The sequence below is a fragment of the Solanum pennellii genome, chromosome 7 (genome assembly GCF_001406875.1).
Source record: "Solanum pennellii chromosome 7, SPENNV200".
NCBI classification, from domain to species: Eukaryota; Viridiplantae; Streptophyta; class Magnoliopsida; order Solanales; family Solanaceae; genus Solanum; species Solanum pennellii.
The window spans coordinates 77,797,595-77,812,325 of NC_028643.1; the positions used below are offsets into that span (position 1 = coordinate 77,797,595).

General features: G+C 35.9%; 2 protein-coding genes across 3 annotated transcripts; one reads left to right on the plus strand and one right to left on the minus strand.

Annotated features, from left to right (window-relative positions):
- Positions 1-164: 164 nt before the first annotated feature.
- LOC107024145 lies at positions 165-6,956 on the minus strand. Of its 2 annotated transcripts, XM_015225052.2 has the most exons (4): positions 6,799-6,951; positions 1,974-2,102; positions 650-1,765; positions 198-558 (listed from the first exon to the last, which is right to left on the minus strand). In XM_015225052.2, the coding sequence occupies exons 2-4, from the start codon at positions 2,091-2,093 to the stop codon at positions 445-447; spliced, it is 1,350 nt and encodes a 449-aa protein (XP_015080538.1). In that variant the 5' UTR covers positions 2,094-2,102; positions 6,799-6,951; the 3' UTR covers positions 198-444. The 2 variants fall into 2 exon arrangements, with proteins under 2 accessions (XP_015080539.1, XP_015080538.1); XM_015225053.2 differs by lacking the exon at positions 1,974-2,102 and having other exon boundaries at positions 165-558; positions 6,799-6,956.
- Positions 6,957-9,072: 2,116 nt separating this feature from the next.
- LOC107024320 lies at positions 9,073-13,274 on the plus strand. Its single transcript, XM_015225278.2, has 5 exons — positions 9,073-9,506; positions 11,305-11,965; positions 12,055-12,295; positions 12,660-12,722; positions 12,951-13,274. Exons 1-5 carry the CDS (start codon positions 9,155-9,157, stop codon positions 13,026-13,028), a joined length of 1,395 nt encoding a protein of 464 aa, XP_015080764.1. The 5' UTR covers positions 9,073-9,154; the 3' UTR covers positions 13,029-13,274.
- The last annotated feature ends 1,457 nt before the right edge of the window (positions 13,275-14,731 follow it).

The window sequence follows — 14,731 nt, forward strand, 5'->3', positions numbered from 1 at the left end:
TTACCTTTACCTCCACCGAAAGACCCTTGGCTCGGGTGTAGTAAATTGTGTTGTCAAAACCTGAATTTACAATACCAAAATTGGCTACCTGTGCACAAGCAGGCTCTCCAACCTTGACATTGCCAGTCACATGATATAACTAATTCAAGATTGCAAAGCAGATATAAGCAATACGACTGCAAAGCAGACATGAGCAATACGATTGCAAAGCAGATATAAGAACGGAAAGTATAATCCACCGTTATAAACAGTTTCCATAAACGTTTACGTCTATGCAAGATTTTAATCTGAACTGATAAACATATAAAGATAAGCTTCTCAAGGTTTGGCTAATGCCAACCAGGAGCTATTTTGGGACATTAGTATCACTATTGACTATACAGTCTGCCAGAGTCTACGGGATGTGAGTTTCAGAGATGAGAATATGCGGATGTTCCTGCTATGCTACTGAATGCTAGTCTCCTCCATACTGCCATCAGTTGCTGGAGTCTTCATCACACCAAGTCCTGATTCTCCAGTACGAAGCAGCTGGTTCTCCTTCAGATTTTCCTGCACAGCCTTCATGCAGGAAAAATTTCATGACTTAGATCTTTATTGACATAGTAAACTCTAGAGCTCAAAATGAATATTGAAGTTTTGGTAAATTTACCTGTAGAAGTTCGGTCATCCTGCCAGTACCATAGTTCATCAGCGGCTTAGGAACAGATGTAGCCTGGGTAGGAAGAGTGGGGATTACTGGTTCACTTGGTTCTGCTGAGGGAACCTGATTCACAGAATCTACTTTGGGCATCACAGGTGAATGTTCAGCTGGCAACTTGTTAGAGGCCTCATTGTTTCCAGTATCTTCTTTTGCCAGCCCAGATCCTTGAGACACGTAGGCCACTGCAACAGGTATTGCTATGTTGGTTGATGCAGCTGGCTGCGCCTTTTCCTCTTTGACAGCTTCTCCTCCCTTGCTAAGATAGCCTTCATTCTGCCCAGTACCTATTGCGACTTTGTTGCCAACTTGAGCTTGTGAAGCAAGTGTTTCACGAGTTGGTTCTGGTGGTAGCTGTCCAGGGGTTACTGGTCCGTCAGGTGGCAGCATAGCCAATGGCTTAACCATCTGAACATCTTTCTCCCTTATAGACTCCCTGTTTGAAGCTTGGGATGCAGAGCTTTGACTAGATGCTAGTCCATTTGTTAAATTGACAGGTTGTAGCACAACAGGAACTACTGTGCCTCTGACACCCACTGGAGGGACTGAGGGATGCATTATTACCTGTTTGCTTTTTGAGGACCTAGATCCAAGCTTAACTGATCCATTGCGCTCAGCCCTAGGGCCGTACGCCTGAAGCTGGTTTACAGCCGGAGGACGAACCTCATTTCTTCTGAGCATCTCAAGATGTGGGGCGACATCATTTGCAGCTGTGACAGGAATATAATGTCCTGGCTTAAAAACTACACCCCTGTAGTTCGTATTGGAGTCACCAATTCTAACATTGAGCAAATAACCAGCATCAAATGCAGACTCAACAACACCTGTTACAGCCTGACCAATCATACCATCATTTCTATTGACTTGTTGGATCTCTTGCACTAATTCAAAAGGTGGAGGAACCTGAGCACGAACAACACGCTTCAAGCTAGGATCCTTACGAGGGCGACCCCTTCTTCGCTTCAAAGGAAGGTTAGCAGGGGTGCTGGAGCTGTCCCCTTGAACAGGTTGGTTCATTTCTTCAAGCTTAGGTTCTGCCGTTTGCCTTTCACTAGTCTTCTGAAGTGCCTGCCAGAAAATCAGTTTACCCATTTTAACTCAGCCAAGTTACAGAGAGAATAAATGAAGAGGTGCATTTGATCATCCTACAAGAGTAAACTGGGTGTCACATACACTGTGTTCTCATTTTAGGACCAAAATTTTATGGTCACTTAAGACGAGGAAAAAAGAAAAAGGAAAGCAGCATTCAGTTCCAGGAGGACACAATTTGCAATACCTTGCAGGATTTGGGCCCAAAGTTGGAACTTGGAAGTGGACTGTGAAAAGTTGATGAACTCAATTGACATTTAATTGGTAGAGAAAGGACATGGAGTACAGGTTTTTGATAAGAAAGCATCTACAGATACTGCAAAGGATATATCAACTTAAAATATATTATTCTTGCCTAGATATCTACAAATAGCAAGAGAGAAAAGATGAAGAATAGTAGCTCTGTGATAAACATGGCCCTAGATAAGCCAAATGGATGCAGCTGAACTACCAAACTAGACACAATTGATCGGGGTGGAAAGGAAAAGAGTGAGCAGAGCGAGGAGCCAAAAAAGAGACCAATACAATAGCATGACTAATCAACTAATAGCTCAGATCATTCATATTCTGTGAAAATGTGAAGTCCATTTTTCTAATATAATCAAATATCTCCCTCTATTCCATTTTATGTGACGCTATTTTCTTCTTAATATGTTCCAAAAAAGAACGATATCTTTCCATATATGGGAATAATATAATTTAGAAGTTCCCATTCACTTTTTAAACATGTGATTTAATAGCCACAAAACTATCATGGCATGACTAAGGCCACAATTTCCAAAGCTATTTTTTCCTTTCTTAAACTTAACACCCAGTCAAATAAAAGCTCTAGAAGTTCCTGAAAGGTTTACTCGTCTAAAAATAAGAAAATCAAATCTTAATACGACAAATACCCTAGGTAAGCTTGTATGCCAAATCATGCAATAATTACCTAGTCATATACCTTGGTCATGTGACAATTTACTTTGTCAATTTGCATCTTGCAATCATCTAGCGAGAGTTAAAATCCATATTCCAGTCAAACTTTACACGAGTATATTCAAAAGAATTGAACCAAACCCAAACAAAAAATCTCATAAGCTTTTTGCTGAATGTGAAACATGCAGTCATATAATACAAATATTCCACAAATCGACAGAAATGAAACAAAAGCTGTTATGTCTAACCAAAAAAAAAACAAGAAAAGATCTTAGTAGTTGAATACCTAAATATATCCTTACAATTGTTTCTGTTTAAAAAATAAACAAAAAATTACAGAAGATGTTCGTTTAACATAACATATATACAAAGAAAAAAAAAACAAGAACACAGAAATAAATCTAGGAAACTAAAAATCAACAGAGTATAACTGAAACACAAATCTTGACTCAAATTCTCCACAAAATCTCCCTAAAAAAAGGAAAAAAACAGGAAAGAGACAACCATACCTCCATTTGCTCGGAGAAGGATTCAGAACTAAAGAAAAACTAGTAAATTAGAACCCTATATGTTGTTCAGCAAATTTAGAGGATGCTATTGAGATAATTAATTTTAGTCAACTAAATCTTTGACTTAGCGGGGTGGGTGTGATTTAGGGGGTATGGGGTTATTGTATTTGGCACTTGGCATTTAATGATTATTTTTGCATTTGTATTGCGAGCAATCAATAGAATGACAAGGTTGTGACGCTTAGTTAGGCAACAAACAGAGTCGTATGTGGACATGTATCCATTAGACAAATGGGCCCATCGGTCATTTATATACTTGGACTACGGCCCCTAATTGTTTTCATTGGGCCATAACAGAGTTTGTCTCGGGCCTGTAAAAAATTACACAGAAAAAATAGGCGTGATGGCTAACTTCTGCGTCGTTAATCAAGTTTAGAGATCATTTTAAATGTAATAAAAAGTAGTTACTTCTAATTGAGCATGCACAATAAAAGCTACTCCACCACAATCCAGGGTGTAATAGACGCATCTAGAGAAGAAACGTCCTCCATGAACAATGTGGATGAGATCATAAGGAAGTTGTCATAGGCTAAGAATGAGTTCCTCTTCCTCTTGTAAGAAAGAGAAAATGCTGGTAGAACTATAATGAACCATCAACAATGTCGAGAATAAAACTTGTTATCTTTAGCTGAAGTTTCCTTCAATTGAGCTAATATCCCGAGGAAGATAATACAATAAAAAGAGAGATCAACAACTTTCACTATGCCCAAGCAATGCGCTTTGAAGGGCACTGCATCCATATCTCTCCGCTCAGCTCCCAAACGATCTTGGACAAAGATACTCCTAACTAAATATGGACCAACCTAGCACACTGTATTGGAGTTCAGAATTTTGACAACTGAGTTTGAAAAGTTCTAGGAGTTTGAAACTCAATGAACGATTTTTGGAGTTCGAACTTATAAAGGTTCAAACTTCCATATTTTTTTCATGGAGTTTTTAAATATAGGTAATTAGGTACCATGAGTGAAACAATAATAATAATTTATGCTAAAAAGGTTTGAATATACCCCTCTTCTATGTTCTATTGTTTAAACCAGTCCCCCGTTATAGAGTCATACTATTTGGTTATATGAGACCTTACCATTAGGCAAAGTTCCATAACTACTGGACAAGTCGGCACGTGGAAGGCTCAAAAATGGAAGACCCAACCCAAAATAAATAAACACATCCCGACTAGATAACCCATGACCCGTAAACAACCACTCCCAATTGAACTCCTAAAACTTAAATGTCATTTAACTAGTCTCTCATTTTAGAAATTAGCAAGAGGACAAATACGGCTGCTGGAGTTCAAACTCCCTGTCCGTTATGTGTCCAACCTCACACAATTGAAGGCTTGAAGCTTAAATAGGTAAGTATCTTCATCTAAGTTTGTGATATTACTTGAGTTTAGCCATTTTATTTCTCAATTAAAATGAGACTAACTATTTCTATAGTTGAAATATCATCATTATGTACTGAAATTCAAACAAGTCTTGCTACAGAAATTACAACAGGGAACTTATAAAGAAAATCAGTTGGATTTCACTTTAAAAGTAGTTTTGGAGTTTCACTTGTAAGAAAAAAGAAATTTCAAAATACTTTCATTTTAAAAGCTTCTTCAAACAAACTATAAAATCTTTATCATCAATTTTATAAATTGGCATACTTGGCTTGTTGGTTTGTTGGAACATTAGTAGTAACGGACGTTTCGGGTTAGAATCTAGTCAACCTCATTTTTTTTGTCAAATAACAAGAGGGCACATTAAATGTTTGTAAGAAAAATGTAAGAGATCGGATTCGAACCGCTGACGAATCCGCTGACTCTGGGGACAAAAACTTGACTATTTGCCATTGGCACCACACAGTCATTTATTAATGGGGGTGGCATGTATTATATTTATACCAATTCTGATACATATATAAATATATAGAGAGAGTTTCAACCGAAATCACTGGGTGGTGTGGCACCCCCACGCTACTACATAGAGCCGCCCCTCGCTAAAACTTTATTAACAGTCCAAAAGTGGCATATGCGAATTTCTCCTAATTTTCCCGCTATTCCTTTCATTTCCAAGACCCTCAAACATTTGGGTGAAGTGCACAAACAGTCGCTTTAACTTTTAAGACTCCAATTTAAAGTTTAATCACTTTAAAATCAAATGCAGATATGTAGGATCAAATTGAAAATTGCTAGCCTAAAGTTTCAAACTTCTGATCTTCAATTCTGAAATGGAATCGTCAAAGCCTAACTTTAGACCCAAATTCTGAGTGACAGTTCCAACTTCAGATATTTGGCTCTAAAATCAAGTGGCTTGATAATCCCAATTTCTCATCTTTAGGCCAAAAGTTTTCAAGTAGAGTTGATTACTTGAAGTACTCTCTTGCAATTTAAGTCTTAGTTTGCAGCTGCACAATCTGGAATTAGACGGGATCCCCCTGAAGCTCTCTAATGAAACCACGAGCATTGATACAAGTGATACTTGTAGTGTCTTATTTTTTGTTTGGGTTTGGTTCAACTGAAAAAATTCTCATTTTTAGGCAAGTAGACACATCCAGAACCTTCTCTTGCTAATCCTCTAAACAATCAAATAGCTCCCTCTATTCCATTTTATGCGATACTATTTCCTTCTTCAGCTGTTCCAAAGAAGAAAGACCGCCTTCTATATATGAAAACAATTTAACTAGTTAAACTTCCCATTTACCTTTTTAAGGACGTGATTTTATAGCCACAAACTATCATGGCATGATTAAGCCCAAAAGTTCCAAAAGTACTTTTTCCTTTCTTAATCTTCACGCCTAGTCAAACAAGTCCAGATAAAATGAATCGGATGGAGTGTATAGTAAGTTGTCTAACCAAGGAAAGCAAATAGAAGCTATAGAAGTCCCTAAAAGTGCAACTTGCCTAAAATTATCAATCCTCAATCTAAAAAACATTCTAGTTACACTTGTATACTAAATCATACAACAATTCGCATCTCACTAACTATTAATGCGAGTTAAAATCCATATTCCAGTTTATAGTTTACACGATCGCATATAAACAAAGTCGAGCCAAACTCAAACAAAAAATAATTACTTTTTTTATAACCGTGGCATCGAAACGCTTGTGCACACCTCAAGTAATTCCACAAAACAAGCACCACGTAAACCCTGTCCACCAACGCTAAGACAGACACGAAGAGATCACCTAGTCCTTCTACTATTTTGCCTCCACTAGAAAATCTCCATAACTTGGGATGCAAAAAATTAAATGCATATGAAACATGCAACCACATCATATACAGAACTTCAACAATTTAACACAAATGAACAAAAAAAAAATCATCTCTAACCTCCAAAAATAAAATGTTAACACGTTAGAACACCGAAAACTAGTTCAATTAGTTTGTTTAACATAACATATGTTCCCAATACCACCACCACCACCGCACCACCACCACCACCACCAACAACAACAACAACAACAGATAAATACAGCTAAAAATCAACAGTGTATTACTAAAGCACAACTTCGAATTACAATTTTCTGAGAAAAAAACGCACCTCGAGTACTTGCTAACTTGCAGGAAGGAGACAACAGAAGCTTGAAGAAGATTGTAGAATTATGTGAGTAAATCCGGAACCCTATATTCTGCTGAGCAGAAGACTTAGATAATTACGATAAATTAATTAGATTAATCGGTTGCTAAGGTGAGTAGTAATGACATTTTTTCTTATTTTAATTACGAAAAAAATATGGAGCGAATAATCGTGTGTGGACAGGTGTCCTTTTTGATAAATGGGCCTCCGCTGATCATTTTGGACTTGGATGGCCCATAGTAAAGTTTGAGTTGGGCCTGGAAAATTTGCATGAATTAGCCATAAATGGTCTAGTGTTTAACTTTGGGCAACTTTCACAAATAGCAAATAAAAAATCATATTTGTATGTTATAGCAAAGTTTGCATAATTGCGCTCTATAGAAAACATAGAAACTGTATAATTCACTATACATATACAGTTGAAGCAAATTGTATAAAACGAAGTGTATAAAACAAGAAAGAGAAAGACACTTGGGCAGAAAACTGTATAAAAACGAAGTGTATAAAACGAATTGTATTATTATAAGTGTATAGAACAATTATATACAATTTGAATTTTTATAAAATGAAAAAGAGAGAAAGACAAAAGAGACTTGACAAGGAATATACAATTGAATCGAATTGTATAAAACGAGAAAGAGAGAAATTAGATACAATTTGAAAATTGTATAAAACGAGAAAGAGAGAAAGACAAAAAAACTAGGCAGGGGAGTATTTTTATTGTATAATTATAAGTGTATAGGACGAAAATATATGTACTTGCACGTGTCTATACAATTTTCTCACGCTTTATACAAACAGAAACGCAATTTATACATTTAGCTTCTGTTTGTATAAGTGAGAAAGGCGAGGGTGGCGAGCGAGATTTGGAAGAGTGGAGAGCGAGATCTGGAAGAGGAGAACAAAAATATATGTAGTTATACAATTTTCTCTGCTTTATACAATTAGAAACAATTTTTATACACTTGTGTTTGTATAAAAAGTGAGGAAGCGAGCGAGATATTTGGGAGAGAGGCGTCTGGCAACTTTTTGCAAACGTTTGCTATGGAGCACAATTAAATCAAACCCTAGCTACTCCATTTATTTTAGGTTATTAGTTTGCTATTATATACAATTTTTCCTTTAACTTTTGGCCACCTGTATTTAAAGTTTAGAGATCATTTTAAATGTTAATACTATGGTTTTTTTTTATCGTTGATGATTGTTTGGTACTCTGACTTGTTTATCGTTGTTGTAAGATATAAATTTATGGGAAGGGAAACTAAGTATCAATCATAATACATATGAGGAATAGATAGAAACTTGTCTTCCAATTAAACTTCTAACAAATGGAGTTAATCTTTTTCAAGAGAGAAATCTATATTTCTTTTCCTTTTATAGGGGGTCAAAAAGTCAAAAGTTATGTCATATTGAAAAAAGATAATACGTTAATTTTGAAAAGACTATCCAGTAGCACATGTCTAAGTTTTGATGTTGGATACATAGCCAATTGATGACAAGTCAGCGCTAGACTTGATATTGATTGAAGGCATGTCAACGCTAGGGTTGAGGTTGACTGTTGATCTGGTCAAGAATAATAATTAAAAAGACGCTTTATTTGTAAAACGATTAGTTTTCACGGAAAGATCATGCAACTTATCTAGTTACAAAGCAATTTTAATTGCGTCAAGTTCATACCTATCTTGATCATGCAAAGGGTAATATTTTTGAGATTTTATTTGAGTCAAAGTAAGAGAGTTCAATGTCTCTCTAAATTTTAGTTAGCCTTGCGCACCAACTTGGTTCATTCATCTAAATGCAAATTAATTTAACCCTATAGACTGATCTCATGAAAAATGTAACATGTTCAAAGGATATCCTTATAATATGATCTAATAAATCCATATGTTATAAGTCAAGTTAAGAAACCATATTTACTAGATTAAATAGTCATCCCAACAAAGGATAACTTGTTTAAACTAAGAAAAAATAACCTAATTCGCCGTTCTTTCAATCACTTAAACTAAAATATTCAGAAACATATAATTTATACATAATTAGTGTATGATTTACGTATACTAACTAAAATAAATAAATAATGATTTCGACCCGTTACTTGCATAAAGATCTCGAAAATTTGTAAAGTAACATATCTATGCAACAGATTTAGTTGGGCCGTGGCCCATAATCCTCCAAGCAACCCGAGGCCCAAACAAGCGAAAAGTCTGAAAAAATTGGCGCACAAACCAAAGAAATTTCCCCAAATTTCATTTGCAAATCCCTCCAAATTCACATTTCAAATATATGATACTCAAAAAATTTACCCTAAATTCACCTTTCAATGGCCGATTTTGAACCTCCATCGTTCTCTCTAGGGCTCGATTTCGAACCTCCATCGTTCTCTCTAGGGCTCGATTTCGACCTTGATTCGGAGCCCCAGTCTACTGTTCTACCAAAACCATCGGTGAGCTTACGGACAATCAAAGAGGTTGTTGATGACGATGATGATTTTGAATTTTCAAAATTGGTTACGGATCCGCAAGTTTCGGATCCTCAAAGTTCTCTCAAACGCCTTCGTCGTGGGTCTATTTCAAAATCCGAACCGGTGGCTCAAAAGTTGAAGCTAGGTGAGACATGGTGTAATGTGGACGATGATATTGAAGATTTTTCTTCTCAGGAGGATGAGCCTAAGGGTAAAAGACTTCACCTTTTTTGTTAGGGTTTTATCTTTAGCTACCTTTCTATGTTTTGGTGTTTTAAATCTGTCAATTTGAGCTGGGCAAAGCATGAGGCTTTAATTTTTTCTTCCATATACTGGGTTTGAGTGATTAAATAATCAATTTATGTTGATTTCTGTTTTAGTTAGCTTTCATTATTGGTTTTATTTGTTGGAGTTCAATTGCTTGATATATGCTAGTGACACGGTTTCAGAGGTTGATTTTTGGATATCCTAGTAGTAGCTGAAAACAGTGGCAAAACTGGGATTTTCAGTAAGGGGTTCAAACCATGAAGAAGTAAACCCACCAAGAAATCGAAGGTGGTTCAACACCTATTACATATACATAAAAAATAATTCCAATCAGGTATAAACGGTAAACCGTGTAATTTTCCACCAAATGTGGTTTGGTTAATCCCCATTGACCATTACTAGCTCCATCACTGAAAAGCTCTTATTTTCATTTATTGGGACTTGTAAGTATGTCTAAATTGAATATCATATAGGAAGTTGTGTATCTCCAGAATGAAGCTTAATTAGGTATCTGCAAGTTAGGAAGGAGTTGGGGAGATTGATGGAAATGAAGGGAAGACTCTCGTATTTCCACAATCTGCTATTGTGAAAACAAGATCTCATATAAGCTTGCTTTAGAAACCAAAACTTACATGAGAAATTCTGGTAAGAACTGATTTAGAATCCAAATTCACTGGCCTATATGTGCAACAACATGATAATTGATGAGATAAGTTGATATCACTCTGAACATAATTCCAAAAGATCCGTGTTCTCTCATAATTAATGTGGGCTTAGAACAGAACATAATGAAAGGAACCATATAGAGTAACAAATTAGTTTAATTAAGTATCAATTGGTGTTACACATACAATAGGCTTTGTTTTAGGCGTCTCTTTGTTGATTTAGAGATTGTCTAATGATTGAGGGATAAGTGTGCAATTTTTTTCTTTAACTGTAGCATTTGAATCAATTAATGTGCACTTAGTCTATTCCATTCGATACTTGCATCCTAGACAAGTACAGAGAGTAGGAAGGTTGACCTTGTCCACCAAAATTGATGCATCATGAAGAAATCACCTAATTTTTCTCTCTACTGGGTTCAAATTTTAATCCCTTACAATCTTCATTCCAACCTTGTTAACCACCGATCATACCCTTGAGTGCTAAACAAGTGTGAGATTTAGAGAACCTTGGATTTGTTTCAGACAATATTTAGAATTGGAATGAAATGAGTCCTAGTATGCTAAATGGATATAGAAGATTCCCATAGCTGACCCACTTATTATCATTCTTGTAAAAACATTTACATAGAAGACCTTAACTAGCTTTGTAGTTTAGTTATTGCACAGGGAAAATATGTGGTCAATCTTGCCTGATACTATGTACTAGAAGCAACATGTGTGTTTGTTTGGTGAACATTCTGTTGTGATGTACATCTTAAATTTCCTACTTGATGTGTGCTCAAGAAATATGGACCATCACTATTCGCTTTTTACTAGGGAGTTTTACTTATGTTTCAGTAAAACTATGTAGTCAGCAAGATTACTATGTCTAGTCGGACAAGTCAGATCTGGGGGAACCTCAAGGTTTTACTCATTCTCTCGTTGTGTTCTTAAATTGGGGATACTTCTCTACATTTTTATCCCCATCTTTCTTTAGACCAACAAATCAGACCACAGATAGATGTTACGTTGTTAGTTATTTATTTTTTAAAAAAATTTATTTATAACCCTCCTGCATTTTAATATTGTTTTCATCAGATCATCCAAAATGTCACAGTTATGTGCGTAGCAGTTCAAAAATCCCGTTACAGGGACAAAGGGTATTATCCTCACAATCTGTAAGCAGATGTACAGGAAGGAAGAAAGAGGCTTCAAATGTTTCTTCCGTTCACCAGAGTAAGGAAACTAACCCTAGTAATTTTGTCTTCCCAGAGCTAACTATTAGTCCATTGAGAAGGTTCCAATTGATTGACTCTGATTCTGATGAGCCTTCCAAAAGTGAATTTGTGGAAAGAGAATCAGATCATGTGGATTCTGCTTTGAACGGTAATCGACAGCATAGTGATGCAGATTTAAGTTGCCAGAGAAAAACAGGACCTTCTGCTTTGAAGACTAAAGATCTGTGGGAGGACTTCTGTTCAGATACGACTTTTAATATTCATACACCTGCTCTTGATGAGGTTTGTGAGGAATATTTCAAATCGGTAAAAGATGGAAAAAGAACTCAGACTACTAAGAGTGGTTTAACTGAAAGTTACATGCGACCTCAGGGCCCTCTTCTCCCTGCTCACTGTTACTTTTTCCATAAAGATCCAAGAATCCAAAAGCTAGTACGTGATCGTTTGCCTAACTTTTTTCCCTTGGGTGCTGACAATATTCCTGGAGGAAACCAAGATGATGCATCAGTTATAGATTACATGTAATAGATTTGCTTCTTGCTTCTCTGTTAGTCTTTTTTTCATGAATTATATGATTTATTCCAAAGGTCTATCTGCATGTTGTCTTCAGGGGTCAATTTTCTCATGAAGGAGGCTCTAAAAGGACTGCTCAGAAATCTGCTGATGCAACAAACTCTAGAAAGAGCAGAAAGAAAGTGAAACAGCCAAATAACGTGGAAGAATCACAAGGATCCGAGAGATGGGTGAACCCTAAGAGCTCTGCTGGTATTCCAAAAGATGCTGGCAGGAGAAGGGTGCAGGCAGTTGGAAAATCTGCAGGTCATTGGTACACAAATGGAGATGGAAGGAAAGTAAGTGGATATTCAGTCTTAATATTTGGAATTTTGGAGAAGGTCATTGATGTACTTGTTGAAGTTCTTTTGGTTAAATAGTTGTCGGTGATCTTAACAAATTCAAGAACTGTCCTATAGATGCTGGTTGCTGCTGAAATTTGGTTAAAGTTTGTACTAGTTAGTTTGGCATACTTGATGCCTCTTAACCATAGTTGGGATATGGATGTCAGTGGGTAAATGACTAAAGTCATCCCATTCCTTCGTAACTTGGGTACTCTTTAGACATTTATGTTCAGTCCGTATAGCTTCATGGAATCTCCTTGTTCTTTTAGAATTGATTCATGACATCCTATCAAAGAGTTGATCTACTGTTTTTTATCAGGTTTATGTTGACAACAATGGACAGGAGTTTTCTGGCCGAAGTGCATATATATGTTACAGAAAGGTACTATTTTTCTATTTTCTTCATTGCTATAGTCAATAATGGACGTGTACACTTGAACTCTTTTTGTCTTTCTTCAATGCTATATCAGTACGGATGATTGGAACAGTTAAACTCTTAGTTCTCTTTCTGCCTCAATATATATTGTCATTGATTTAAGTTTTGATACTTCTGAATATATATACACAATCATCTAATGAATGCATATCCTGTATTTTCGCCCTTTTGCAGGAGCATGGAGGGTTTAATAAATCAACAAAGAAGACTTCTTCTGGTGGCAAAAGCAAGGCAGCTTCAAAGAAGAAATAGAACCTCTGCAGAAACGAATATGTGCTGTGTGTACTTGTCATGCTCATGTTAATATGTTCTGGAAAAGAAATTTACTATCAACCAAGTATTGGTTTTCTCTGATGAACAGATAATCGAAAAAAGCTCTATTCTTGACGTTTGTATCAACCTCTGCTCTATTCTTTACTACGTTGGATGTATAACGACGATGTAAATAACAATGCTTGTACTTGGGAAGACAAATCGATGGTGGAGCTTGGTCGGAAATCTGGCCGGACTATGGAGGCTTCAGTTGCCGGAAGTTCCTAATATTCCACCTCAAAAGTTACCTCACATAGTTCATTTAAGATAAGACAATCGGCTATTATGAGTACTGAGGGCAAGTAAAGCATATGGAAAAAAAATTTAATAGTGATTTTTATCATTTTAATTTCATTTGAAATGATATTGAATATTATAAAAAACAATGAAAAAAGAAAGTTTTTTCATCAAAAATATTCTAGAACTTTAAATTAAACGATTCAAATTTCATATTAATAAATAAATTTTTTATATCAACATCCAACTTGATGAATTGCAAATAAATGTTTGACGTTAGAACTAATACTTACTTTTGCAAATAAATGTTTGACTTTAGAACTAATACTTACTTTTATAAATATGTTGTAAAATCAAGATTATAAGAAGAAGACAAGAGAAATAGATGTAGGAGAAGACTTTCTTCTTATTCAAGTATATATAAGTTTCATATGTATCTATTACAATAGTGAATGAACAACCCTATTTATAGAGTGAGAAATCATTCCAAAGGTCACCATATTAAGTATCATAATAAATAGATACATACTTATCCAAAAAGGTTCATGTAACCTAGTGAATATGAATGGTTGTTCATGTACTAACTTTATGGACTATCCACTTATTTAATGGATTTATAACACTCCCCCTTGGATGTCCATAGATATTGTGCCTCGTTAAAACCTTACTAGAAAAAAAACCCTGTGGGAAAAAATTCTAGTGAAGGAAAAAGAGTACACATATCTTTTGATACGCATTATTTGCTGCCTCATTAAAAACCTTTCTAGGAAAACCCAATGGGACAAAACCTAGATTAAGGAAAAAAAGAGTACAGTGCGTATTTTACTCCCCCTGATAAAAACCACGATTCAGATGGTTAAGTTTCCGCATTCCAATTTTGTGAACCATCTTCTCAAGAGTTGAGGCCGGTAAAGATTTAGTAAATAAATCTGCTGGATTATCACTCGAACGAATTTGTCGCACATCAATATCACCATTCTTCTGGAGATCATGTGTGAAGAATAATTTTGGTGAAATGTGTTTCGTTCTATCTCCTTTTATAAAGCCTCCTTTTAATTGAGCTATGCATGCAGCATTGTCTTCAAAGAGTATTGTGGGTATCTTGACGTCACACTTCAAACCACATCTTTCTTTGATAGAATGTATTACTGATCTTAACCATACACATTCTCTACTTGCTTCATGAATGGCTATTATCTCAGCATGATTTGAAGAAGTAGCGACAATAGACTGCTTCATAGATCGCCATGATATAGCAGTACCTCCATATGTGAACAGATAGCCTGTTTGTGATCGAGCTTTATGTGGGTCAGATAAATAACCTGCATCTGCATGACCAACAAGATCTGCACTATCTTTGTTAGTATAAAACAGACCCATATCACTAGTTCCCCTTAGATATCGCA

What these genes read in the sequence shown, in the direction of transcription:
- LOC107024145 (XM_015225052.2), bottom strand. Translation starts at nt 2,093, where the DNA reads ATGCTTTCTTATCAAAAACCTGTACTCCATGTCCTTTCTCTACCAATT. An exon ending in TTGGGCCCAAATCCTGCAAG is followed by an intron (nt 1,766 to 1,973) that starts GTATTGCAAATT and finishes ATTTTCTGGCAG; the next exon opens with GCACTTCAGAAGACTAGTGA. An exon ending in GGATGACCGAACTTCTACAG is followed by an intron (nt 559 to 649) that starts GTAAATTTACCA and finishes TCCTGCATGAAG; the next exon opens with GCTGTGCAGGAAAATCTGAA.
- LOC107024320 (XM_015225278.2), top strand. Translation starts at nt 9,155, where the DNA reads ATGGCCGATTTTGAACCTCCATCGTTCTCTCTAGGGCTCGATTTCGAA. An exon ending in GCATCAGTTATAGATTACAT is followed by an intron (nt 11,966 to 12,054) that starts GTAATAGATTTG and finishes TGTTGTCTTCAG; the next exon opens with GGGTCAATTTTCTCATGAAG. An exon ending in CATATATATGTTACAGAAAG is followed by an intron (nt 12,723 to 12,950) that starts GTACTATTTTTC and finishes GCCCTTTTGCAG; the next exon opens with GAGCATGGAGGGTTTAATAA.